Source organism: Lepidochelys kempii, chromosome 4 (assembly GCF_965140265.1).
Source record: "Lepidochelys kempii isolate rLepKem1 chromosome 4, rLepKem1.hap2, whole genome shotgun sequence".
Classification (NCBI taxonomy): Eukaryota; Metazoa; Chordata; order Testudines; family Cheloniidae; genus Lepidochelys; species Lepidochelys kempii.
Genome location: NC_133259.1, coordinates 122,524,926 through 122,552,385, shown reverse-complemented (window position 1 = coordinate 122,552,385; position 27,460 = coordinate 122,524,926). Strand labels below are relative to the sequence as shown.

The 27,460-nt window shown below is 46.1% G+C and overlaps 1 protein-coding gene across 1 annotated transcript in view; it reads right to left on the bottom strand.

Moving 5' to 3' along the window:
* POLN (DNA polymerase nu) overlaps positions 1–27,460 on the bottom strand; it is a 236,184-nt gene that overhangs the window by 137,176 nt on the left and 71,548 nt on the right. Inside the window, exons 10-11 of the mRNA XM_073343208.1 lie at positions 3,094–3,154; positions 2,479–2,543 (exon numbers count right to left, since the gene is read on the bottom strand). Coding sequence (XP_073199309.1) covers positions 2,479–2,543; positions 3,094–3,154 — 126 coding nt within the window. The remainder of the gene's footprint in view (positions 1–2,478; positions 2,544–3,093; positions 3,155–27,460) is intronic.

Below are 27,460 nucleotides of genomic sequence, written 5' to 3'. Positions count from 1 at the left end.
GTGAGTCCATTCTTATGTTCACCTCATAGGTAGGGAAAAGGGCTCAGAGTCTATCAGCTTACATGGGCTGAAAACCAGACAGACATAATTCCTGTTACTCCTGTGAAGTTCTGCATCAGACTACAATGTAACAGACTTCTCTGTATACCCAGATATTGGGCGGCGGGGCAGGGGGAGCTGGGAGCAGTGAGCCTGATAGAGAGAACAGTGAGAGCTTCTGTGTATGAGAAATGCCCCAGCAAACACTCCTTCAGGGTGGGAAGGCAAAAGAGGAAGACTTTATACCCTTTTTTTTACACCACTTGCTTGTTAACAATATGCGTTGCTGCCTTATGAAGGGGATACTTGCTTTTTGGAACTTGGTCTCTTGTGGGCAAGTTTTGCAATCTCCAGAAAGCTGTGAGGAGTTTTCCTCTCCCTGGGGATCCTCATACAACTCATCAAGCTTTCCTACAGTGGAGTCATTGCTTTGGGTGGTGGTCTAGGCCTCTGCATGCCTAAATGACTCAGAGCTCATTGTGCTGGCAAAGGAAGGGTCAGGAGCTTGCAGCAGGAAGACATAACTTGATCTCTGAGGCTCCTCAAAGCTGCCTATAGAAACTCAGACTTAGCCTGATGCTTGCAGGGCTTTACTGCTGCTATGGTGGGAGGCAGAGGGAACCCACAAGAGAGGTGGTTGTACTGGAGAAACTAGAGGGCTAGAAACTCAAAACTCTAGTGATTCCTCAATTCTTGAGAGAGAAAGCAAAGGCACAAATTGAAAGGTAGTAACCACTGCATTAAAACAAGTAAAAATTACAATTATACAACAAAGTGGTGATGAGAAATTGAACCGCCAACTTGTTCCACTGCCAAAGGCAGAAACTCTTGTGGCTTGAGTTGAAGGGTAGGGCTTAGTCCTGGAACCTGCAGCATCAACGTTGAACCACCTCCGGATTCCACAGGTGAGAGGCATTACCCATTTGTGATGAATGTGAAGAGAAGCTATATGACAGAATATCACACATCTGCCCATTGCAGGGATTTTATACCTTTCTCTGAAATATCTGGTACTGGCCACTGTCAGACAGGATACTGGACCAGCTGGATCTCAGGTCTGATCTAGTATAAGGTCTACCAACTCTTGCGATTTTCTCACAAGTAACCTGCTTTTGGCTGAGACTGGAGCCAGTCTCACTATGATGCAAGATGTGCCACCCCTTTAGCAAATTTCATTCTTTACTGGGAGGAAAACACCCTCTGACTGGCTGCCATCCCCAACTTCCCCATCCTCCAATCAGAGCTGTTGCAAGAGTTAGCCATATCTCTCTTTCCCCTTCTCTCAGGTGCCAGAAGAATGGAGGGGTAGAGGAGAGGGAGCAGCTGAGACCATTCTCATAGGAGAGGCAGTGGGGAGGAAACAGGAGAAACATCCTGGCAGCTCAGGATGGTTCTGCTCCCTCTTCCCTTTGCCCCTTCTGCGAACTCTGGGTCAGTCTACTTCCTAATATTCCCCCATCCTCACCTTCCCTGCAACACCAAGCCTAGTAAGAGGGGAATAAGGGGGTGGAAAAGCCCCAGTAGACACACACACTCCAGCCTTGAGAGAGGGTGCTGAAAAACCCGAGGGGAGGTCAGGGAGCAGAACTGATAGTGGGGAATGAGGGGCAGAATTAATTGCTCGACTGCAGGGGATGAGCAGATGTGACGGTGGGAGACTTAATAGATCAGAATTTTGTGGTTTTAGGGAGAAGCGGGAACTCCGCACCCTCAGGCAACAGGAGCTAAAATCACTGTAATTCATAAATTTGGGAGAGTTGCCAACACTAATTGTCACACACATACAGTAAGGTTGGGCAAGGGGAATTCAAAAAATCAAAGACTAAAACACAATATTTACTTTTAAATCTCATGATGTTGGAAGGCAGGGGGGTTGACTCATGATTTTTTTTTTTAATTTTGGAGATGGCAATACTGCAGCATGGCAATTCCTATGTGGAGGCAAACCTATGAAAATACTTGTTTTGGTCGTCAAATCTGACCCTAGAAGGCTTTGTTATACCTTCTTCCCAAAGTATTACTCCAAAAGCAGGAATACTAACAGATAAGAACAAAGATAGGAACAAAGAGGTCTGGTGAATGGACACTCAAATCAGAAAAACAATTTACCCATAAAACAATAAACTGTCTGCCGTATAAGGGGTTTTGGCAAATAGATCTATGTCTTGCTTTTATAAATAAATTTAAAGTTATCCCAACTTTAAGTTAACTCATCATTAGCTACAATACATTAGAGGACCCACACCTATATTTGAACTTTCATACAACAAAAGCCTACGGGTTACAGGACTGTTAACTGGAGAACATATTACAAAGTCAAAATGGAAACGAATGTTAAAATAATTTTCTAACTATAATCTTGTCCTCTCCCAGTCAATGGGGGAGTGGTCCTCACACTATATGTAGCACAATTTCAAAAAAGGAAATACAATAGTTTACCCCTAGAATCTCTGATGTTCTTTTTAGTTCTTCTTTATTCACATGTATTTTATGGGTTTCCATCACTGTAAATACAAGTATATAACTGAGAACAAAATACAATTTTGAAAAAACCTTAGAGGCATCAATTCTACATTCAAGCCATAATATTAAAAAATAGTGTTGTATAATGAACTAAGCACCACCTTGGGAACCAGGAATTCCTGGGTTCTACTCCCAGTTTTGCCACTGACTTGCAATGTGACCCTGAGTAAGTCACAAAGGACAAATTTTTTAAACTTGGGTGCAAAGTTCAGAATTAGGCACATATGTCCATATTTAAGTACCTAGAAAAATGGCTTGATTTTCAGAGGTACGCTTTTCTAGATACCTAAATATGGATTTGAGTGCCTATCTTTAGGCACCCAAATTTGACAGTTTTGTCTGAAGCTCTGTTTCTCCATCTGTAAAATGAGGAAAATAGCATTAGAGAAGTGTTGTGAGGATGATATGATGATTATATAGCACTTTAAAGGTGCAATGTTCTATTTAACTATTAAGCATTATAAATCATACTAGAAAATGCTGTCTGAAAAAATTGTTGAACAATCTTATATTTTACTCACATTTTCTTACCTGCCAAAATTTTTATCAAGGGAAGCTCCAAAGTGCAAAACAGTTTCCACAAGCCTTGAACCTGTAAGGCAGAACACAAAATCTTTCCAATATAAGCTTATTTTAATTATGAAATTGGGCCAGGGTGAGATACTGTTATTCACCATGAGTACTACGTGAATCCACAAGTAGTACTATTAAGTAAATGGGACCGAATGTGGAGTGAACTACTACTCTATGTGAATAACAGGATCACAATCTGGCCCATAAACATGTAGTCTTCCTGGAAGAGGTACAATTACGCTAATGATGAGCACATGTGTCTCATTCTTCGAAGTGATATATAAAGAGAAATACTCATTGTAATGTAAATTCATATGCATGCTGAGACATTTATATGCACAGATAATAGCATAGAGAGTACACTGAAAGTTTGTGGATGATACCAAACTGGGAGGAGTTGCAAACGCTTTGGAGGATAGCATTAAAATTCAAAATGATCTGGACAAACTGGAGAAATGGTCTGAAGTATATAGGATGAAATTCAATAAGGACAAATGCAAAGTACTCCACTTAGGAAGGAACAATCAATCAGTTGCACACATACAAAATGGGAAATGACTGCCTAGGAAGGAGTGCTGCAGAAAGGGATCTGGGGGTCATACTGGATCACAAGCTAAATATGAGTCAATAGTACAACACGGGGGGCGGAGGGGGGGAGAAAACATCATTTTGGGATGTATTAGCAGGAGTGTTGTAAGCAAGACACAAAAAGTAATTTTTCTACTCTATTCCACGCTGATTAAGCCTCAACTGGAGTATTGTGTCCAGTTCTGGGTACCACATTTCAGGAAAGATGTGGACAAATTGGAGAAAGTCCAAAGAAGAGCTACACAATTATTAAAGGTCTAGAAAACAGTACCTTTGAGGGAAGATTGAAAAAACTTGATTTGTTTAGTCTGGAGAAGAGAAGAGTGAGAGGGGATATGGTAACTGTTTTCAAGTACATAAAAGGTTGTTAGAAGGAGGAGGGAGAAAAGAGAATTACCTTTTTGTAACTGTTGTTCTTCTAGATGTGTTGCTTATGTCCATTCCATTGTAGGTGAGTGTGCTCGTCACATGCACTGGTGCCATAAGTTTTCCTGCAGTGGATGAGGATGAGCTCTGGTGCCCACTGGAGTGGTGTGTGTATGCACCAGTATAAGAGGCGCCGCCAGCTCCCCGCCCCCTCAGTTCTTTCTTGCCAGAAACTCTGATAGTGGGGAAGGAATGGAATGGACATGAACACCACATCTCGAAGAACAACGGTTACGAAAAGGTAACTCTTTTCTTCTTCAAGTGCTTGCTCATGACCATTCCATTGTAGGTGATTCCCAAGCAGTACCACTGGAAGCGGGTAGGAGTTCATGGATGTGTTGATTGCAAGCAGCTCTGCTGAAGCCAGCATAATCTCTGGCCTGCTGAGTGATGGCATAATGCATCGTGAATGTGTGTAGTGAAGACCACGTCATGGCCCGGCATATATTCTGGATAGAGACATGCACCAGGAAGACAGCCGAAGATGCCTGCACCCTAGTCAAATGGGCATTCACAATCAGTGGAGGCACAGCCTGAGCCAACTCATAACAAGTATGGATGCAGGTGGTAATCCAAGGAATCCCTGTTGAGGTTAAAGGGACAAACCATCCCGATGTGTCGAAAGAATAGTAAATATGGCAGGCGACCAGCTTGGCTTAACAGTGAAATCCTAGCGGATCTTAAACATAAAAAAGAAGCTTACAAGAAGTGGAAGATTGGAAGAGTATAAAAATATTGCTCGGGCATGTAGGAATGAAATCAGGAGGGCCAAATCGCACCTGGAGCTGCAGCTAGCAAGAGATGTCAAGAGTAACAAGAAGGGTTTTTTCAGGTATGTTGGCAACAAGAAGAAAGCCAAGGAAAGTGTGGATCCCTTAGTGAATGAGGGAGGCAATTTAGTGACAGAGGATGTGGAAAAAGCTAATGTACTCAATGTTTTTTTTTGCCTCTGTCTTCACTAACAAAGTCAGCTCCCAGACTGCTGCGCTGGGCATCACAGCATGGGGAGTAGATGGCCAGCCCTCTGTGGAGAAAGAGGTGGTTAGGGACTATTTAGAAAAGCTGGACGTGCACAAGTCCATGGGGCCGGACGAGTTGCATCCGAGAATGCTAAAGGAATTGGCGGCTGTGATTGCAGAGCCATTGGCCATTATCTTTGAAAACTCGTGGCGAACGGGGGAAGTCCCAGATGACTGGAAAAAGGCTAATGTAGTGCCAATCTTTAAAAAAGGGAAGGAGGAGGATCCTGGGAACTACAGGCCAGTCAGCCTCACCTCAGTCCCCGGAAAAATCATGGAGAAGGTCCTCAAAGAATCAATCCTGAAGCACTTACATGGGAGGAAAGTGATGAGGAACAGTCAGCATGGATTCACCAAGGGAAGGTCATGCCTGACTAATCTAATCGCCTTCTATGATGAGATTACTGGTTTTGTGGATGAAGGGAAAGCAGTGGATGTATTGTTTCTTGACTTTAGCAAAGCTTTTGACACGGTCTCCCACAGTATTCTTGTCAGCAAGTTAAAGAAGTATGGGCTGGATGAATGCATTATAAGGTGGGTAGAAAGTTGGCTAGATTGTCGGGCTCAACGGGTAGTGATCAATAGCTCCATGTCTAGTTGGCAGCCGGTGTCAAGTGGAGTGCCCCAGGGGTCGGTCCTGGGGCCGGTTTTGTTCAATATCTTCATAAATGATCTGGAGGATGGTGTGGATTGCACTCTCAGCAAATTTGCGGATGATACTAAACTAGGAGGAGTGGTAGATACGCTGGAGGGCAGGGATAGGATAGAGAGGGACCTAGACAAATTGGAGGATTGGGCCAAAAGAAAGCTGATGAGGTTCAATAAGGATAAGTGCAGGGTCCTGCACTTAGGACGGAAGAACCCAATGCACTGCTACAGACTAGGGACCGAATGGCTAGGCAGCAGTTCTGCAGAAAAGGACCTAGGGGTGATAGTGGACGAGAAGCTGGATATGAGTCAGCAGTGTGCCCTTGTTGCCAAGAAGGCCAATGGCATTTTGGGGTGTATAAGGAGGGGCATTGCCAGCAGATCGAGGGATGTGATCGTCCCCCTCTATTCGACATTGGTGAGGCCTCATCTGGAGTACTGTGTCCAGTTTTGGGCCCCACACTACAAGAAGGATGTGGATAAATTGGAGAGAGTCCAGGGAAGAGCAACAAAAATGATTAGGGGTCTGGAACACATGACTTATGAGGAGAGGCTGAGGGAACTGGGATTGTTTAGTCTGCAGAAGAGAAGAATGAGGGGGGGATTTGATAGCTGCTTTCAACTACCTGAGAGATGGTTCCTGAGGGGATAGTTCTAGACTACTCTCAGTGGTAGAAGAGGACAGGACAAGGAGTAATGGTCTCAAGTTGCAGTGGGGGAGGTTTAGGTTGGATATTAGGAAAAACTTTTTCACTAAGAGGGTGGTGAAACATTGGAATGCGTTACCTAGGGAGCTGGTGGAATCTCCTTTCTTAGAAGTTTTTAAGGTCAGGTTTGACAAAGCCCCGGCTGGGATGATTTAATTGGGGATTGGTCCTGCTTTGAGCAGGGGGTTGGACTAGATGACCTCCTGAGGTCCCTTCCAACCCTGATATTCTATGATTCTATGATAATCCAATTCGAAATTCTCTGAGAGAACACCGGAAGGCCCTTCATCCTGTCAGCTATCGCGATAAAGAGCTGGGTCGATCTGCAGAAGGGCTTGGTGTGCTCCAGGTAGAATGCCAGGACATGCTTGACATCCAGAGTGTGCAACCACCTCTCCTCTTTGGTCGAATGAGGCTTCAGGCAGAACACTGGGAGGAAGATATCCTGGTTGACACGAAAGTGAGACACTACCTTATGCAGAAAAGCTGGATGGGGCCACAGCTGGACCTCGTCTTTGTAAAATACCATGTACGGGGACTCTGAAGTGAGGGTTTTAATCTTGGAGACACGCCTTGCCGAGGTAAGCGCTACAAGGAATGTGACCTTCCATAACAGGTCGGAAAGGGAACAAGAAGCCATGGCGGACCCCGTGAGCCTGGAGAGGACAAGGTTAAGGTCCTATTGGGGAACCTGGTCCCAGATTGGCGGAAAGAGCCTTTCAAGGCCCTTCAGGAACCTGATCGGCATCTCATGCGAGAATACCGATTTACCCTGGATGTGAGGATGGAAAGCCGGTATGGCTACCAGGTGCTCCTTGATCGAAGAGAAGGCGAGGCCCTGGTGCTTTATGTAGAACAGGTAATCCAGGACGGTCTGCAGAGATGACTGGGTCAGGGAGATGTTGCACTCTGACACCGAGCAGGAGAAATGCTTCCACTTTGCCAGGTAAATCATTCTAGTGGAGGGCTTTCTGCTTTCCAAGAGAACCTGCTATACCTGACTAGAGCAAGCCTGTTCCTCTGGATTCAGCCACCCAGCATCCAAGCTGTGAGGTGGAGAGAGGCAAGGTTTGGATGCAGGAGCTGACCGTAATCCCGCAAGAGTAGGTCTGGGCGGCTGGGAAGTGGCCATGGGGCTGCCACTGCCAGGTCCATGAGCGTGCCAAACCAATGCTGGCAAGGCCATGCCAGGGTGGTGTCAGCAGCGCACTCCACACTGAGCCATGGTGCTAGGAGCATTATCTGATCCGGTCGGCTCTGAGGCCGGTGCAAGGGCCGACTCCATAAGTAGTGCTCAGAGACTAATGTCCCGCTCCTTTTTGGTCCGCGGAAGACGTTCTTGCAGATGCAACACTTGTCGCTAACGTGGATTTCCCCTAAACACTTCAGACAGCTTCTATGGTGATCATTGACTAGCATGGGCTTCTTGCAACAGTCACTGGGGTATGCCCGTCCCTAGGCTAAGTCCCATTTGGAACTAACAAACTATCACTAACTCTACACTAAGGGAACTATAAACCTGTAACAACAAAGTTTTTAACAACAATATACAAAAAGTTCACAACTAGGCACAGTTGAGAGGAGTAAGCTTGCCAAGGCAAGGAGACATTCCAGCACCATCACTGGTGGTAAGAAGGAACTGAGGGAGGGGGAGCAGCTTGCGTCCCTTATACCGGTGCATACGTGCGCCACTCCAGAGGGCACCCGAGCCGGTCCCCTATGGATACCACTGAGGGAAAAACTTCCGGTACCAGTGCATGTGGCGAGCACACACACCTACAATGCAATGGACATGAACAAGCACTAGAAGAAGAAAAATTGTCGGTGGTCCTCCAGCCCCATTCCCACAATGCAGTGAACCCTTTTCTGCCTACCCTTTACCCACATCTATAAAAGGTCCCTGTTGCCCTGCTGTCACCACTAGTAGCAAGTTGTGCTGACCACTTGAGAATGATTTTTCACTGCACTCCTTTGATCAGTACAGGTGACCATGGATAATGTTTGGAGAGCAGCCACTTGCTCTGCCAAGCACACAGCAGTCTTGATACATGTGTGGTCAGAGAATACCATCCTCTATGTCTTCTCCTGTACCAGGAAATGTTACAGAGGCTGGAGAAAGTGGTCATTCTCTGGACTCCAGCCCAATGCTAGGAACACATGAAGCACCTGAGGCTCCGTACCGTAGAGCAAAAAGACTCCAACATTCACTCCAGATGGGATCGTCATACGTGCCTTTTCTATGATGAACTGGACAGGGTGCTCTCCAGGGCTCACAGTACAGAGCCTGAAGTGGGTCAACCCCCTCCTCAACCCTGCCAATCTCATCATCTGACAGGATGCTGATGAGGGCCAGGGCAAGGCAAGGAGGCAGCAAGGGACCATGGAGGAATACCTGAAAGACCCAGATGAAGAGGAGCGTGTCATTTTGCACCTCTACCCAGAGAAGCCAGTTGAGCAAGCCCCCCAATTAGCCTGAGGAGGACCCCGAGGCATGGCAGGAATGAGCACCCAAGACTGGTAAATTACAGTAGACCCCCCCACCTTCCCTGCCAGTATCCCCTCTTGCTCTAATGCGATATACCTGATTTTAAGCCCAGCGCCTGGCTCTGCATCACCCCAAAATGGTCCCCAAGCAAAGGCAGCTATAAAGCAATGATTTTATAGAATTTGTATGAACCACTATTACATATTGGCAGAGGCTATAAAAAAGACTTTTAAACTACCCTTGTGCCTGTACATTTCTCAGCCAGCATGCTGTCAGTGATAGTCCTGGGGCCCTGTGGACCAGGGAAAAGGGAAGAGGGCAGGTTTGGAAAGAGCCCAGTTGAGGATAGGACAGTTGTAGAAACCTGATTGTTGTCCAAAGTTACAGCGGTCTTTGGCTCCTTTGAAGATTACAAAAGAGTTTAAGTGATTTACCTGAGTTAACCCTGCCCCACCTTAGTCTTCCTGTCATCTTACAACTGTGAGCCACGCGGCACAAAGGTGCACGTGTGTTAGGTACAGGAAGGGAAAGGGAATCCTTTGGTTGTCTGAGGAACATCACAGCAGTCCTCACTCTCTTTGAAGATTACTTTTTTTTTTAAACTGTTCCAATGATGCAGAAGCCATGAGAAATGTGGGTGGGTGAGAGATGCACTCTGGAGGTAGCACAAACACAATGCCATGTCCTTTTGCAATGGACAGGTGAGTGGCTTGCAGTGTTGATTGGAAGCTTCAAGGAACAAAAAGAAGTTGTGGTGTGTGTCTTTCTTTCCCTGAGCCTTTCACCACTGTTCAGGGGACACCGGGACTGGATATTCTGATGCTGCGGGGGGCTGGAATTGCGGGGGGAGGGGTTTGCTTCTCCTGTTCCATGGAAGCTCCATCTGCAGGCTTAGAATATCATCAGTTTCCTGTCAAATTGCCTTCCCAATCCTGTAAGCAGGGCCGGCTCCAGCTTTTTTGCTGCCCCAAGCGGCGGGGAAAAAAAAAATCCCGATTGAGCTCCTGCTGAGGTGGAAGGGAAGGAATGAAGGACTCACCGCCGAAGACCCAGACGTGCCTCCCCAATAACTGATGGTGTGCCGCTCCTTTCTATTGGCTGCCCCAGGCACCTGCTTCCTTCACTGGTGCCTGGAGCCGGCCCTGCCTGTAAGCTCATTTCAGCAAATGTCTGGTTTAGCAGAAATACCAGCTTGTTTTGAAGTTCAACAGCAGCACAAATGTACTTGGTCCAACTTCATAGCTGACCAAACCCCTCCAAGCAGCAATATGTAGAGGGGTGATGTCATAAATATAAAGGAAAGGGTAAACCTCTTTAAAATCCCTCCTGGTCAGAGGAAAAATCCTCTCACCTATAAAAGGTTAAAAAGCTAAAGGTAACCTCGCTGGCACCTGACCAAAATGACCAATGAGGAGACAAGATACTTTCAAAAGCTGGGAGGAGGGAGAGAAACAAAGGGTCTGGGTCTGTCTATATGCTTCTTTTACCGGGGATAGACCAGGAATGGAGTCTTAGAACTTTTACAGGTTTCAGAGTAACAGCCGTGTTAGTCTGTATTCGCAAAAAGAAAAGGAGTACTTGTGGCACCTTAGAGACTAACCAATTTATTTGAGCATAAGCTTTCGTGAGCTACAGCTCACTTCATCGGAAGCTTATGCTCAAATAAATTGGTTAGTCTCTAAGGTGCCACAAGTACTCCTTTTCTTTTTAGAACTTTTAGTAAGTAATCTAGCTACGTATGTGTTAGATTATGATTTCTTTAAATGGCTGAGAAAAGAATTGTGCTGAATAGAATGACTATTTCTATCTGTGTGTCTTTTTTGTAACTTAAGGTTTTGCCTAGAGGGATTCTCTATGTTTTGAATCTAATTACCCTGTAAGGTATCTACCATCCTGATTTTACAGAGGTGGTTCCTTTACTTCTATTTCTATTAAAAGTATTCTTGTAAGAAAACTGAATGCTTTTTCATTGTTCTCAGATCCAAGGGTTTGGGTCTGTGGTCACCTATGCAAATTGGTGAGGATTTTTACCAAACCTTTCCCAGGAAGTGGGGTGCAAGGGTTGGGAGGATTTTGGGGGGAAAGATGTATCCAAACTGCGTTTCCCAGTAAACCCAGGTAGAGTTTGGGGGTGGCAGTGGATATTCCAAGGACAAAGGATAAAATTAATTTGTACCTTGGGGAAGTTTTAACCTAAGCTGGTAAAAGTAAGCTTAGGAGGTTTTCATGCAGGTCCCCACATCTGTACCCTAGAGTTCAGAGTGGGGGAGGAACCTTGACATGGTGGCAGAGGGGTGGGATTAACCTGAAATCATTTTGAGATCAATTTGAGATTTTTTGAACCAGAAATACAGATTTTAAAAAGGAATTTTTTTTTCTTTTGGGGCTGCTGGAAAGGAGGTCCAGAAAGCAGCTGAAACTGCTCACTATCAGAGAATAGGTATTCTATTCCAGCACAGCAAAATTTTACAGCCAAGTTTTGTTTGTTTATTTCTAAACCTTGGGTGTAAAGTTAGTTAAAAACAGAGAGGTTAGGATGACAAAATCCACAGCTCGACGAAAGCTGGAATTAGCCAGATTTCAGGCTGAGGAAAAACAAAGGGAACATGAAAGACAGATAGAACTCATGCGGCTGGAGGAGGAGAGGGAAAAAGAGAGGAAGCATGCAGTGGAGATGGAGAAGGTAAAGGCTCAGCAGAATATACCAACAAACCCTAGCAATCCTTCTCCAAGTACCACTCCCCATCCCAGAAAGTTCCCCACCTACAAGGCAAGCGATGATACTGAGGCCTTCCTAGAAAACTTTGAAAGGGCCTGCCTTGGGTACAACATCTCTACTGACCAATACATGGTAGAGCTGAGGCTGCAGCTCAGTGGACCCTTAGCTGAGGTGGCAGCTGAAATGCCTAAAGAACACATGAACAAGTATGAACTGTTTAAATCCAAGGCGAGAGTCAGAATGGGGATAACACCCGAGCAGTCTCGTCGGAGGTTCAGAGCCCTAAGGTGGAAACCAGACGTGTCATTTACCCGACATGCCTACCACATTGTAAAACATTGGGATGCCTGGATATCAGGAGCAAGTGTTGAATCTCCAGTAAATTCGCCCTTCCTAATGCAAATGGAACAATTCTTAGAGGGTGTTCCTGAGGAACTAGAAAGATACATCCTAGATGGGAAGCCCAAAACTGTAATCGAGGCAGGAGAGATTGGAGCCAGATGGGTGGAGGTGGCAGAGAAGAAGAAAACTGGTCGCAGTTGGAGCGGAGACCAGAAGGGACAACCCCAGACCACACCCTATTACCGGGGGCCTCCCAAAGCCCCACCTACCTCCCAAAGAACCCTCCAGACCCCTTATCGTCCCACCAACCCGTTCTCCAGCAACCGTCCTCACCCCAGTGAGCCGTCAGCTGGACAATGTTTTAAATGTAACGAGCTGGGGCATGTAAAGGCCAGCTGCCCCAAGAACCCCAACAGATTACAGTTCATTGCACCGGAATCACACCAGAGGTCCGCAGGCCCAGATACCTCCCAGATACCCTTGGAGCGGAGGGAAACTGTGAGTGTGGGCGGGAAGAAGGTCACTGTGTGGAGGGACACCGGAGCACAAGTGTCAGCTATCCATGCTTCCTTAGTGGACCCCAATTTAATCAACCCAGAGATCCAAGTGACGATTCAACCCTTCAAGTCCAACTCTTTCAATTTGCCTACAGCCAAGTTGCCTGCCCAGTACCAGGGCTGGTCAGGAACGTGGACTTTTGCAGTCTATGATGATTATCCCATCCCCATGCTGTTGGGAGAAGACTTGGCCAATCATGTGAAGTGGGCCAAAAGGGTAGGAATGGTCACCCGTAGCCAGGCTAAACAAGCAGTGAGGCCTAGCTCTGTTCCGGAAACTTCTATCAGGACCCAGTCAGAGGTGATGGACCCGGACCCCAGGCCAATGTCTGCAACAGCAGTAGCGGATCCAGTCCCAGAGACCCAGATGGAACCAGTCCCAGAACCGGAACCAGCAGAACAACCAGCACCAGACCATTTGCCAGCACTGAATCCAGTACTTGCAACCTCAACACCAGAGGGCCCCACCGAACCTGAACCAACAGCAGCCGATAACCCTTCACAAGAGGCTCAGCTGGAGCCTGAATCCCAACATAGTGCACCAGCGGAGAACGGTTCACAGTCAACGGAAACAGCCCCATCCCCTACATCGCTTCCAGAGGGACCAAGCATAGGTCCACAATCCAATGAGGAACTGATGTCTCCAGCATCAAGGGAACAGTTCCAGACCGAAAAGGAAGCAGATGAAAGCCTCCAGAGAGCTTGGACGGTGGCACGGAGCAACCCACTGCCTCTCAGCTCTTCTAATCGATCCAGGTTTGTTGTAGAAAGAGGACTTTTATACAAGGAAACTCTTTCTGGTGGACACCAGGAAGACTGGCATCCTCAAAGACAGTTGGTAGTTCCAACTAAATACCAGGCCAACCTCTTGAGCTTAGCCCATGATCACCCTAGTGGCCATGCTGGGGTGAACAGGACCAAAGACCGTTTGGGGGGGTCATTCCACTGGGAGGGAATGGGCAAGGATGTTTCTATCTATGTCCAGTCTTGTGAAGTATGCCAAAGAGTGGGAAAACCCCAAGACCAGGTCAAAGTCCCTCTCCAGCCACTCCCCATCATTGAAGTTCCATTTCAGCGAGTAGCTGTGGATATTCTGGGTCCTTTTCCGAAAAAGACACCCAGAGGAAAGCAGTACATACTGACTTTCATGGATTTGGCCACCCGATGGCCGGAAGCAGTAGCTCTAAGCAACACCAGGGCTAAAAGTGTGTGCCAGGCACTAGCAGACATTTTTGCCAGAGTAGGTTGGCCCTCCAACATCCTTACAGATGCAGGGACTAATTTCCTGGCAGGATCTATGGAAAACCTTTGGGAAGCTCATGGGGTAAATCACTTGGTTGCCACTCCTTACCACCATCAACCAAATGGCATGGTGGAGAAGTTTAATGGAACTTTGGGGGCCATGATACGTAAATTCATAAATAAGCACTCCAATGATCGGGACCTAGTGTTGCAGCAGTTGCTCTTTGCTTACAGAGCTGTACCACACCCCAGTTTAGGGTTTTCCCCATTTGAACTTGTATATGGCTGTGAGGTTAAGGGGCCATTACAGTTGGTGAAGCAGCAATGGGAGGGATTTACACCTTCTCCAGGAACTAACATTGTGGACTTTGTAACCAACCTACAAAACACCCTCCGAATCTCTTTAGCCCTTGCTAAAGAAAACTTACAGGATGCTCAAAAAGAGCAAAAAACCTGGTATGATAAACATGCCAGAGAGCGTTCCTTCAAAGTAGGGGACCAGGTCATGATCTTAAAGGTGCTCCAGGCCCATAAAATGGAAGCATCGTGGGAAAGGCCATTCACGGTCCAGGAGCGCCTGGGAGCTGTTAATTATCTCATAGCATTCCCCACCTCCAACCGAAAGCCTAAGGTGTACCATATTAATTCTCTAAAGCCCTTTTATTCCAGAGAATTAAAGGTTTGTCAGTTTACAGCCCAGGGAGGAGAGGACGCTAAGTGGCCTGCAGGTGTCTACTACGAAGGGAAATGTGCTGGTGGTGTGGAAGAGGTGAACCTCTCCATGACCCTTGGGCGTATGCAGCGACAGCAGATCAAGGAGCTGTGCACTAGCTACGCGCCAACGTTCTCAGCCACACCAGGACTGACTGAACGGGCATACCACTCCATTGACACAGGTAATGCTCACCCAATTAGAGTCCAACCTTACCGGGTGTCTCCTCAAGCTAAAACTGCTATAGAACGGGAGATCCAGGATATGTTACAGATGGGTGTAATCCACCCCTCTGGAAGTGCATGGGCATCTCCAGTGGTTCTAGTTCCCAAACCAGATGGGGAAATACGTTTTTGCGTGGACTACCGTAAGCTAAATGCTGTAACTCGCCCAGACAACTATCCAATGCCACGCACAGATGAACTATTAGAGAAACTGGGACAGGCCCAGTTCATCTCTACCTTGGACTTAACCAAGGGGTACTGGCAGATACCGCTAGATGAATCTGCCAAGGAAAGGTCAGCCTTCACCACACATCTCGGGCTGTATGAATTTAATGTACTCCCTTTCGGGCTGCGAAATGCACCCGCCACCTTACAAAGACTTGTACATGGTCTCCTAGCAGGATTAGGAGAATATGCAGTCGCCTACCTTGACGATGTGGCCATATTTTCGGATTCCTGGGCAGACCACCTGGAACATCTACAAAAAGTCCTTGAGCGCATAAGGGCGGCAGGACTAACTGTTAAGGCTAAGAAGTGTCAAATAGGCCTAAACAGAATAACTTACCTTGGACACCAGGTGGGTCAAGGAACTATCAACCCCCTACAGGCCAAAGTGGATGCTATCCAAAAGTGGCCTGTCCCAAAGTCAAAGAAACAGGTTCAATCCTTCTTAGGCTTGGCTGGTTATTACAGACTATTTGTACCGCAATACAGCCAAATCGCCGCCCCACTGACCGACCTAACCAAAAAGAAACAGCCAAATGCCGTTCAGTGGACTGAAAAGTGTCAGAAAGCCTTTAACAAGCTTAAAGCGACACTCATGTCTGACCCTGTACTAAGGGCCCCAGACTTTGACAAACCGTTCCTAGTAACCACAGATGCGTCCGAGCGTGGTGTGGGAGCAGTTTTAATGCAGAAAGGACCTGATCAAGAATTCCACCCTGTAAGTGTTTCTCAGCAAAAAACTGTCTGAGAGGGAAAGCAACTGGTCAGTCACTGAAAAAGAATGTTACGCCATTGTCTACGCTCTGGAAAAGCTACACCCCTATGTTTGGGGACGGCGTTTCCACCTGCAAACCGACCAAGCTGCACTGAAGTGGCTTCACACCGTCAAAGAAAATAACAAAAAACTTCTTCGGTGGAGTTTAGCTCTCCAAGATTTTGATTTCGACATCCAACACATCTCAGGAGCTTCTAACAAAGTGGATGATGCACTCTCCCGTGAAAGTTTCCCAGAATCAACTGCTTAAAATCGTCCTTGAGATGTGGAAAATATTGTTAGTCTTTATGTACTTGGTAGTATATTTAGAGATGCATGTGTCTTATTAACTCTGTTTTTCCTAGAGCTCTAGGAAGAAATCCCAGCCAGTGTTTCACTCTAGCTGAGATGTGGGGGGCGTGTCATAAATATAAAGGGAAGGGTAAACCCCTTTAAAATCCCTCCTGGCCAGAGGAAAAATCCTCTCACCTGTAAAGGGTTAAGAAGCTAAAGGTAACCTCGCTGGCACCTGACCAAAATGACCAATGAGGAGACAAGATACTTTCAAAAGCTGGGAGGAGGGAGAGAAACAAAGGGTCTGTGTCTGTCTATATGCTGCTTTTGCCGGGGATAGACCAGGAATGGAGTCTTAGAACTTTTAGTAAGTAATCTAGCTAGGTATGTGTTAGATTATGATTTCTTTAAATGGCTGAGAAAAGAATTGTGCTGAATAGAATGACTATTTCTGTCTGTGTGTCTTTTTTGTAACTTAAGGTTTTGCCTAGAGGGATTCTCTATGTTTTGAATCTAATTACCCTGTAAGGTATCTACCATCCTGATTTTACAGAGGTGATTCCTTTACTTCTACTTACTTCTATTTCTAATAAAAGTATTCTTGTAAGAAAACTGAATGCTTTTTCATTGTTCTCAGATCCAAGGGTTTGGGTCTGTGGTCACCTATGCAAATTGGTGAGGATTTTTACCAAACCTTGTCCAGGAAGTGGGGTGCAAGGGTTGGGAGGATTTTGGGGGGAAAGATGTATCCAAACTGCATTTCCCAGTAAACCCAGGTAGAGTTTGGGGGTGGCAGTGGATATTCCAAGGACAAAGGATAAAATTAATTTGTACCTTGGGGAAGTTTTAACCTAAGCTGGTAAAAGTAAGCTTAGGAGGTTTTCATGCAGGTCCCCACATCTGTACCCTAGAGTTCAGAGTGCGGGAGGAACCTTGACAGGTGACAATTAGCAGAAACATTTCTCTGGCATAGATTGTTGGCTCTCCTCCAAGGACTGAAAAGGCATCTCTGATGACCAGCCTTTAAAGAAGAAATTGACACCTGGTAACATAACTCTTGGACGGAACTGAACTCCACTCCAACTGCCCCCTTGAGACACTGTAAACATTATAATATTTTTAAAACATTGCTAGATGTATCTTACCATTATTAGCCTCGGCTCCTTCTTTGGAAGCTGCAAAAGTTGTTTGAGAACAAAGAACAGTCTAACAGTCGCATTCTTGAAATGCAAAAAAGTACAGACATGTGGCCTTCTATAACAACGTTATGTTATGTGTGGGGATTTCTTAGCTTCTTTCTAAATGAATAAAAAAAGAATTGGAAGGCCCTTCAGCTGCTGAGAGGAAAACCATTTTGCTAGGAGGGCAGGAATATCACCACAGAGATGACAGAGGCAGATGGAGAAAGACTCTAGAGCAGTGGTTCTCAAAGCCGGTCCACTGCTTGTTCAGGGAACCCCCTGGTGGGCTGGGCCAATTTGTTTACCTGCTGCACCCGCAGGTTCAGCCGATTGCAGCTCCCACTGGCTGCGGTTAGCCGCTCCAGGCCAATAGGGGCTGCAGAAAGCAGCACGGGCCGAGGGACGTGCTGGCTGCCCTTCCCGCAGCCCCCATTGGCCTGGAGTGGCAAACTGCAGCCAGTGGGAGCCGCGATCGGCCGAACCTGCAGACGCGGCAGGTAAACAAACTGGCCCGGCCCACCAGGGGGTTTCCCTAAACAAGCAGCGGACCGGCTTTGAGAACCACTGCTCTAGAGTACATGCTCATTGCATGGACAGGAGTGACCAGGAGCCATTTGAGTTTCTCCTGGCATGGGAGGGTCAGGTTCTTCAGCATGAAGACACACAGAATCCATGCCACAGGGCAAGAGAGCATGCCCAAAGGAAACAGGAGAAGGCTTAAAGGAAACAGGAGCTTGCCCAAAGAGAATGGAAGCATGCCGATGCAGTCACTAATACAACTGATGGCCAAACGAATTTGGGGCCCACCTGCTGCTGTGACTACTGCTACTTTCTGGGACTCCACCTCTGCTACTCCTCCTCTTCTAGCTGCTGCCCAGGGTGCTACTGAAGCAGAGGACCCACACCCGCAAGTGATTGGGAGGAGCCTGCAGGACTCCCGACACAACACCCTCCACTACTACCTTAAACCCCTAACAAGGAAACCCCTTGAACATGCAGGAGGGGAACAACGAACCGTTACCTGAAGCAATCCCTGAAGCCCAGAAGCCCCAAACCCTGCACAGGAGACGTCCCTGGTTTGTCTACTCCAGAAAATTTTCCGCACCTGTTCCCCCCCCTTGTTGGGAAGGGGAAGGAGAAAGGCAATGAGATGGGTTTAGAGACAGTAGCAGGCATGGTGCTCAGGAAGCCAGACCACTTGTGATTTCATGTGCAGTTCCTTTAAAAAAAAAAGTTTCACTTTTACATTTCATGTGTCGCTTTTAATAAAGGTTACAGTTTCCTTAGTCTAAATAATAAGATGGGTGAACTAGAGTGCCTTGTGCTAAAGGAGGATATTGATATAATAGGCATCACAGAAACCTGGTGGAGTGAGGACAATCAATGGGACACAATCATTCCGGGGTACAAAATATATCAGAAGGACAGAACAGGTCCTGTTCTGGACAGAACAGGTCCAGAACAGGTCCCAAGAAGGGTTTCTTCAGGTATGTTGGCAACAAGAAGAAAGCCAAGGAATGTGTGGGCCCCTTACTGAATGAGGGAGGCAACCTAGTGACAGAGGATGTGGAAAAAGCTAATGTACTCAATGCTTTTTTTGCCTCTGTTTTCACTAACAAGGTCAGCTCCCAGACTGCTGCGCTGGGCATCACAAAATGGGGAAGAGATGGTCAGCCCTCTGTGGAGATAGAGGTGGTTAGGGACTATTTAGAAAAGCTGGACGTGCACAAGTCCATGGGGCCGGACGAGTTGCATCCGAGAGTGCTGAAGGAATTGGCGGCTGTGATTGCAGAGCCATTGGCCATTATCTTTGAAAACTCGTGGCGAACCGGGGAAGTCCCGGATGACTGGAAAAAGGCTAATGTAGTGCCAATCTTTAAAAAAGGGAAGAAGGAGGATCCTGGGAACTACAGGCCAGTCAGCCTCACTTCAGTCCCTGGAAAAATCATGAAGCAGGTCCTCAAAGAATCAATCCTGAAGCACTTGCATGAGAGGAAAGTGATCAGGAACAGCCAGCATGGATTCACCAAGGGAAGGTCATGCCTGACTAATCTAATCGCCTTTTATGATGAGATTACTGGTTCTGTGGATGAAGGGAAAGCAGTGGATGTATTGTTTCTTGACTTTAGCAAAGCTTTTGACACGGTCTCTGTAGCCAGACAGCCAGCCCCCGCCCCTCAGACCAGCATTGCTGGAAACACAGGAGGAAGCAGGAACAGGGCACTTAACATATATTCCAGCACAGCCTTTGAAGCTGTGAAAGCACAGGTGTGCTGCTACAGTGTGCCTCTGGGAACAGATACAACGATTAAGCTCACAGCAGGCAGAGGCCCTGTGACAGACATGGCTCTTAGCCCCAACTAAATAGCGTGATGCACACACACCAACATCCTAGGTGGGAAAATATTTACCCTGATAAAAGAAATGTCCAGTAGTCGAAACTTATTGTTTCTCTCCTTTGCAAGTGTAAACTACTCTTGCAAAAGCTGGCGTCACCCCGACAGACCAGCCTCAATTTGGCATAAGAAAGGAGAAAGAGAATAAAGGAGTACAGAGGTATAAGTAGGGGACCTATAGCACCATGATTTTTGAGTGCTTTTCACTATCTATCTGCTGGTCAGATAAGTGACAGCCTCCCAAGGCTTCTGCAGCTAAGAGGGTCCCTATGCCTTGTCCCTTATTCGTCTTTCCGCGGAATTGAGTGACCGATCCTGGCTTGGCACCGCTGGAATCGAGAGATGCAAGGAGGGTAAGAAGCACCCACACCTGATCTCCTATCTTTAGTGTACACATATTTTGAAATAGAGCTCTATACTTTGTTTTCTTTCTTTGGGATTGTGGCTTCAGTTTTGTAACTTGTTTGTGTGTGTAACATCTCTACATTTAAATAAGTAGGCACTAGCAATTTTGTAACCACATGATTAGAATCTAGCTTAATAAATTTTGGTAACCATTTATGCATAAGCCTGACTTGTTTTCTCTGGTTTAGCAGCTGTAAAGCAGCCAACACAATTAAAGAACCTCAGCCGTTTTGGCTCTAAAGCCTGGCCATTAGGTGAGAGTACTAAGAGCCTAGCGTTGAGTTGTGCCGCCTCCACGGGGCAAACTCTTGGGGCACCTGTCAGTCAATCCTAGCTGCCCACTGCGAAGGAGCTCTGAGCTCTAGCAGTTAAAGTCACGGGTGTGGAGAGGCTCTTAGTGCTGCCATTGGGGCACCTGTCAGTCAGTATTGACTGCCCGCTGCGAAGGAGCTCTGAGCTCTAGCAGTTAAAGTCACGGGTGGTTAGGACCTTGGGGCATCCGTCAGCCTAGCCCGGGCTGCCCGCCGCGAAGGGACAGTGCGTCCTAGCGGTTAAAGTCACGGGTGGTATAAACGGGCATAGCTGGCACCTCACCAAACATCCTTGGCCGTCGGCTAACAGTCTCCCACAGTATTCTTGTCAGCAAGTTAAGGAAGTATGGGCTGGATGAATGCACTACAAGGTGGGTAGAAAGCTGGCTAGATTGTCGGGCTCAACAGGTAGTGATCAATGGCTCCATATCTAGTTGGCAGCCGGTATCAAGTGGAGTACCCCAAGGGTCGGTCCTGGGGCCAGTTTTGTTCAATATCTTCATAAATGATCTGGAGGATGGTGTGGATTGCATTCTCAGCAAATTTGCGGATGATACTAAACTGGGAGGAGTGGTAGATACGCTGGAGGGGAGGGATAGGATACAGAAAGACCTAGACAAATTGGAGGATTGGGCCAAAAGAAATCTGATGAGGTTCAATAAGGATAAGTGCAGGGTCCTGCACTTGGGACGGAAGAACCCAATGCACAGCTACAGACTAGGGACCGAATGGCTAGGCAGCAGTTCTGCGGAAAAGGACCTAGGGGTGACAGTGGACGAGAAGCTGGATATGAGTCAGCAGTGTGCCCTTGTTGCCAAGAAGGCCAATGGCATTTTGGGATGTATAAGTAGGGGCATAGCGAGCAGATCGAGGGACGTGATCGTTCCCCTCTATTCGACATTGGTGAGGCCTCATCTGGAGTACTGTGTCCAGTTTTGGGCCCCACACTTCAAGAAAGATGTGGATAAATTGGAGAGCGTCCAGCGAAGGGCAACAAAAATGATTAGGGGACTGGAACACATGACTTATGAGGAGAGGCTGAGGGAGCTGGGATTGTTTAGCCTGCAGAAGAGAAGAATGAGGGGGGATTTGATAGCTGCTTTCAACTACCTGAAAGGGGGTTCCAAAGAGGATGGCTCTAGACTGTTCTCAATGGTAGCAGATGACAGAATGAGGAGTAATGGTCTCAAGTTGCAGTGGGGGAGGTTTAGATCGGATATTAGGAAAAACTTTTTCACTAAGAGGGTGGTGAAACACTGGAATGCGTTACCTAGGGAGGTGGTAGAATCTCCTTCCTTAGAGGTTTTTAAGGTCAGGCTTGACAAAGCCCTGGCTGGGATGATTTAACTGGGAATTGGTCCTGCTTTGAGCAGGGGGGTTGGACTGGATGACCTTCTGGGGTCCCTTCCAACCCTGATATTCTATGATTCTATGATTCTAGGTCATGGGGGGGGGGAGGGAGGGGAAGGAGTGGCACTATATGTGAAAGAAAACGTAGAATCAAATGAAATAAAAATCTTAAATGAATCCACATGTTCCAAAGAATCTCTATGGATAGTAATTCCATGCTCTAATAAGAATATAACAGTAGGGATCTATTTTTGATCACCTGACCAGGACAGTGATAGTGATGATGAAATGCTAAGGGAGATTAGAGAAGCTATCAAAATAAAAAACTCAATAACAGTGGGGGATTTAAACTATCCCCATATTGACTGGGTACATGTCACCTCAGGACGAAATGCAGAGACAAAATTTCTCAATACTTTAAATGACTGCTTCTTGGAGCAGCTGGTACAGGAACCCACAAGGGGAGAGGCAACACTCGATCTAGTCCTGAGTGGAGCACAGGATCTGGTCCAAGAGGTAATTATAACAGGACTGCTTGGAAATAGTGACCATAATATAATAATATTTAACATTCCTGTATTGGGAAGAACACCTCAACAGCCCAACACTGTGGCATTTAATTTCAGAAAGGGGAACTATGTAAAAATGAGGGGTTAGTTAAACAGAAATTAAAAGGTACAGTGACTAGAGTGAAATCCCTGCAAGCTGCATGGACACTTTTCAAAGACACCATAATAGAGGCTCAACTTAAATGTATACCCCAAATTAAAAAACACAGTAAAAGAACTAAAAAAGAGTCACTGTGGCTTAACAACCATGTAAAAGAAGCAGTGAGAGATAAAAAGGCATCTTTTAAAAAGTGGAAGTCAAATCCTAGTGAGGTAAATAGAAAGGAACATACACTGCCAAATTAAATGTAAAAATGTAATAAGAAAAGCCAAAAAGGAGTTGGAAGAACAGCTAGCCAAAAACTCAGAAGGTAATAAAATGTTTTTTAAGTACATCAGAAGCAAGAAGCCTGCTAAACAACCAGTGGGGCCCCTGGATGATCGAGAAACAAAAGGAGCACTTAACGACGATAAAATCATTGCAGAGAGACTAAATGAACTCTTTGCTTCAGTCTTCACAGCTGAGGATGTTAGGGAGATTCCCAAACCTGAGCCAGCTTTTGTAGGTGACAGATTTGAGGAGCTGTCACAGATTGAAGTGTCACTAGAGGAGGTTTTGGAATTAATTGAGAAACTTAATAGTAACAAGTGACTGGGACCAAATGGCATTCACCCAAGAGTTCTGAAAGAACTCAAATGTGAAATTGTGGAACTATTAACTATGGTTTGTAACCTGTCCTTTAAATCAGCTACTGTACCCAATGACTGGAAGATAACTAATGTAACGCCAATATTTAAGAAGGGCTCTAGAGGTGATCCTAGCAATTATAGACCGGTAAGTCTTATGTCAGTACCGGGCAAATTAGTTGAAACAATAGTAAAGAACAAAATAGACACACAGAGGAACATAAATTGTTGTGCAAAAGTCAACATGTTTCTGTAAAGGGAGATCATGTTTTACTAATCTATTAGAGTTCTTTGAGGGGTCAACAAACATGTGGACAAGGGGGATCCAGTGAACATAGTGTACTTAGATTTCCAGAAAGCCTTTGACAAGGTCCCTCACCAAAGGCTCTTATGTAAATTAAGTTGTCATGGGATAAGAGGGAAGATCCTTTCATGGATTGAGAACTGGTTAAAAAACAGGGAACAAAGGGTAGGAATAAATAGTAAATTTTCAGAATGGAGAGGGGTAACTAGTGGTGTTCCCCAAGGGTCAGTCCTAGGACCAATCCTATTCAACTTATTCATAAATGATCTGGAGAAAGGGGTAAACAGTAAGGTGGCAAAGTTTGCAGATGATACTAAACTGCCCAGGATAGTTAAGACCAAAGCATACTGTGAAGAACTTCAAAAAGATCTCACAAAACTAAGTGATTGGGCAACAAAAATGGCAAATGAAATTTAATGTGGATAAATGTAAACTAATGCACATTGGAAAAAATAACCCCAACTATATATACAATATGATGGGGGCTAATTTACCTACAACTAATCAGGAAAAAGATCTTGGAGTCATCGTGGATAGTTCTCTGAAGACGTCCAGGCAGTGTGCAGCGGCAGTTAAAAAAGCAAACTGGATGTTAGGAATCATTAAAAAAGGGATAGAGAATAAGACAGAGAATATCTTATTGCCCTTATATAAATCCATGGTACGCCCACATCTTGAATACTGCATACAGATGTGGTCCCCTCATCTCAAAAAAGATATACTGGCATTAGAAAAGGTTCAGAAAAGGGCGACTAAAATGATTAGGGGTATGGAACGGGTCCCATATGAGGAGAGATTAAAGAGGCTAGGACTTTTCAGCTTGGACAAGAGGAGACTAAGGGGGGATATGATAGAGGTATATAAAATCATGAGTGGTGTGGAGAAAGTGAATAAGGAAAAGTTATTTACTTGTTCCCATAATATAAGAACTAGGGGCCACCAAATGAAATTAATGGGCAGCAGGTTTTAAACAAATAAAAGGAAATTCCTCTTCACTCAGCGCACAGTCAACCTGTGGAACTCCTTGCCTGAGGAGGCTGTGAAGGCCTGGACTATAACAGGGTTTAAAAGAGAACTGGCTAAATTCATGGAAGTTAAGTCCATTAATGGCTATTAGCCAGGATGGGTAAGGAATGGTGTCCCTAGCCTCTGTTTGTCAGAGGGTGGAGATGGATGGCAGGAGAGAGATCACTAGATCATTACCTGTTAGGTTCACTTCCTCTGGGGCACCTGGCATTGGCCACTGTCGGTAGACAGGATACTGGGCTTGATGGACCTTTGGTCTGACCCAGTATGGCCATTCTTATGTTCTTATGTGTGGATCCTCCTTCCTGACAAATGGGAACTTTTTATTCAGGTTCAAGTTAGGGCCCCATGATACATAGTACATTTTTGATTTGTGTAACTCAGTGGTGCCATCAGACTGCAAAGAATTCTTTGTCCCTCCCATGCCCCTTCACCGCCGCCACCACAGTTCCGTAAATGTAAGAATTCCAAAGAATACACCAGAGGGATAGCTAAAGTTATGCCCAGAACACACTAATAGTTTTAACAGAAGACACAAAACAGGTTAAGTAAACTTCTTTATTGCTCGGTTCATACATAGAACAAGGAGGAAACACAATTAAAGTGACAGTAAAGCCAACAGATGCTGAACAGTGACGAAATGACCCTCTTCCCCCACTCTCAGGAAATCAAGGCCAGTTTTCAACCTTGGGTGTACTCATGCATAATAGCTGACAAGTGCTGTTATCTCTGCACTCAGTCAAATGCTAAAAGAATTTCTGAAGCCCCTCCCAAACCCTTAAAGAATTGTTTTGAAGGTCATTGAAACTGACTGAGTGCTCCCCTTAATATAGTCTTCAAAACAGATGTTAACATTAACACCAAAGCATTTTATAATGATGGCAACAGAACTGAGTAAACACACTCCACAGCAAAAACTCAAGCCCCATAGTGCTAATGCTGTGGAGGTGCCCTGCCACAACTGTCCATAAAGAGTCAATAGTTACAGAAATGAATGGCTAATTACACAGTTACAGGGAACTAAACCCTCATAAACATAAGAACAGCCATACTGAGTCAGACCACTGGTCCATCAAGCTCAGTATCCTGTCTTGTGAAAGTGGCTGGTGCCAGATGCTTCAGAGGAAATAAACAGAGCAATTTATCAAATCTTCCATCCCGTCATCCAGTCCCAGCTTCTGGCAGTCAGAGGTTTAGGGACACCCAGAGCATGCGGTTGCATCCCTGACCATCTTGGACAATAGCCATTGATGGACCTATCCTCCACAAAGGTACACTCACACCCAAATATGTGCCTATGGTCACTCCTGTGCAACTCCAGCAGCTCCATAGGGTGTGATATTGTCCCTCAAAAATGCAGAAGTCACCCACTGCATCCCACTGTTCCAGAATGCATGCACATCAGGTATCCCAGATTTTTCTTGCCCTCCAAGAACCAGGACCACCATGCAAGCAGGCAGGATCTGGCTGTCTAAACGCTTTGCAAACAAGTCCTCTCTTGTGCCCACACTATATGGAAGTACCCGCCTTTACCCTCACATACGCTGTGAAGGGCACAGCAGGCCACAATTATGAGAACAGCATTGGCCACACTGGCATCCAGACTGGTGTGTAAGCATCATCGAACTTTCAGCCACCCAGACTTGAACTTCATGACCATTCGCTATCTATGCAATTTGTAGTTGAGTTCCCTTTTTCCAGGGTCATTGATGTCAGGGGTATGGTTTCATGAGCGAAGCTAAGAGTGGGTATGCAGGGTCTTCCAAAATAACTGTTGGCACAAACCCACTGTAGAGTACTGCTTAGTTTCTAGGGAATGAAGTCCCTTCTTCCCCCAAAGTACAATCCCAATCTCCTCAGCACCCTGGTGTCATGAATCTTTACTGTGTTTCCAACAGTGTTCATGAACTCTGTGGTCCACTGAGCCCTGAAGAATGATTGAGTAGTAACCTTTTCGGCTCATATACTCACTCGCTCCTTTCGGTGGGCAAAGTATTGGGAAATGGATGCCATCAGTGGCCCATGCAGAGTTCGGAAACCCTATTCTCTGAAATCCAGCTATAATGTCCAGTACTCGGATTATGGCAACCACTCGTGGGTAGGTGACAGTACTATTTGTCTCACAAATCTGTACAACCATGACCCTGACAGTAGACTTCCCAAATCCATACTGGTTTGCAACTGACCAGAAGCCAGCTGGTGTTACCAGGTTCCACAAGGCAAAAGCCATGTACTTCTGTATTGGTATGGCTTTCCAAAATCAAGTGCTCTGGCACTGAAGGGTTGGAGCAAGCTCTCTCACATCTCCATCAAGGTCTTCTTCCTCGTTCGGAAGTTCTGAACCCACTGCTCCTAATCCCAGGTTTCCAAAACCACGTGATCTTACCACATCGTGCTCATTCTCCTGGACCAGTAGCGGCAGTCTACTCATGGGCATACCATGGCAATAGCAGCAGACACCATATCTGTTCCATGGGACCATAGTGGATTGTCAGTCACCTGCTTGGTCAGCTGTCTTTGGCTTTTCAAAAAGTTCTAGCACAATTCCATCCAGTATCTCTCACTGATTGCTGTGACAAAGCTCTGTCCTTGCCTCCGTGGGTCCTGCATTTCCTGGCAGATTTCGGTAGCCTCAGAGGCTCACTGTGACCCTCCACATAACCCTTCTCTCTCTAGAGAGAAGGGTCACAGTCTACTGAGCCATTTTCATCATAAGCCAGCGAGGGAAAGGAGGAGAAGTTATCCTTCATTGCACAGTCTCTGTTGTCTCCCAGTCTCAGTGATTAATCAGGGGGCAAAAGGGGGGGGAGCCCGGGCCCACCCTCTACTCCGGGCTCCAGCTCAGGGACTCTAATAGTATCAGCTATGGTATCTGACCTTTTAGAAACATGACATGTACAATTCCCTGGGCTACTTTCCCCACAGCAGCCCTCACTTCCTCAAGCTCCACTTCACCCTTACCTCAGGGCCTCCTTCCTTATGCCTGATATGGTGTGTACTGCTCAGTCTCTCCAACAGCACAACTTCCTTCCTGACATGCACACTCACCTGACTAACTGGGAGGCTTTTAACTAGTTTCAGCCAGCCCCTGATTGGCTTCAGGTGTCCCAATCAA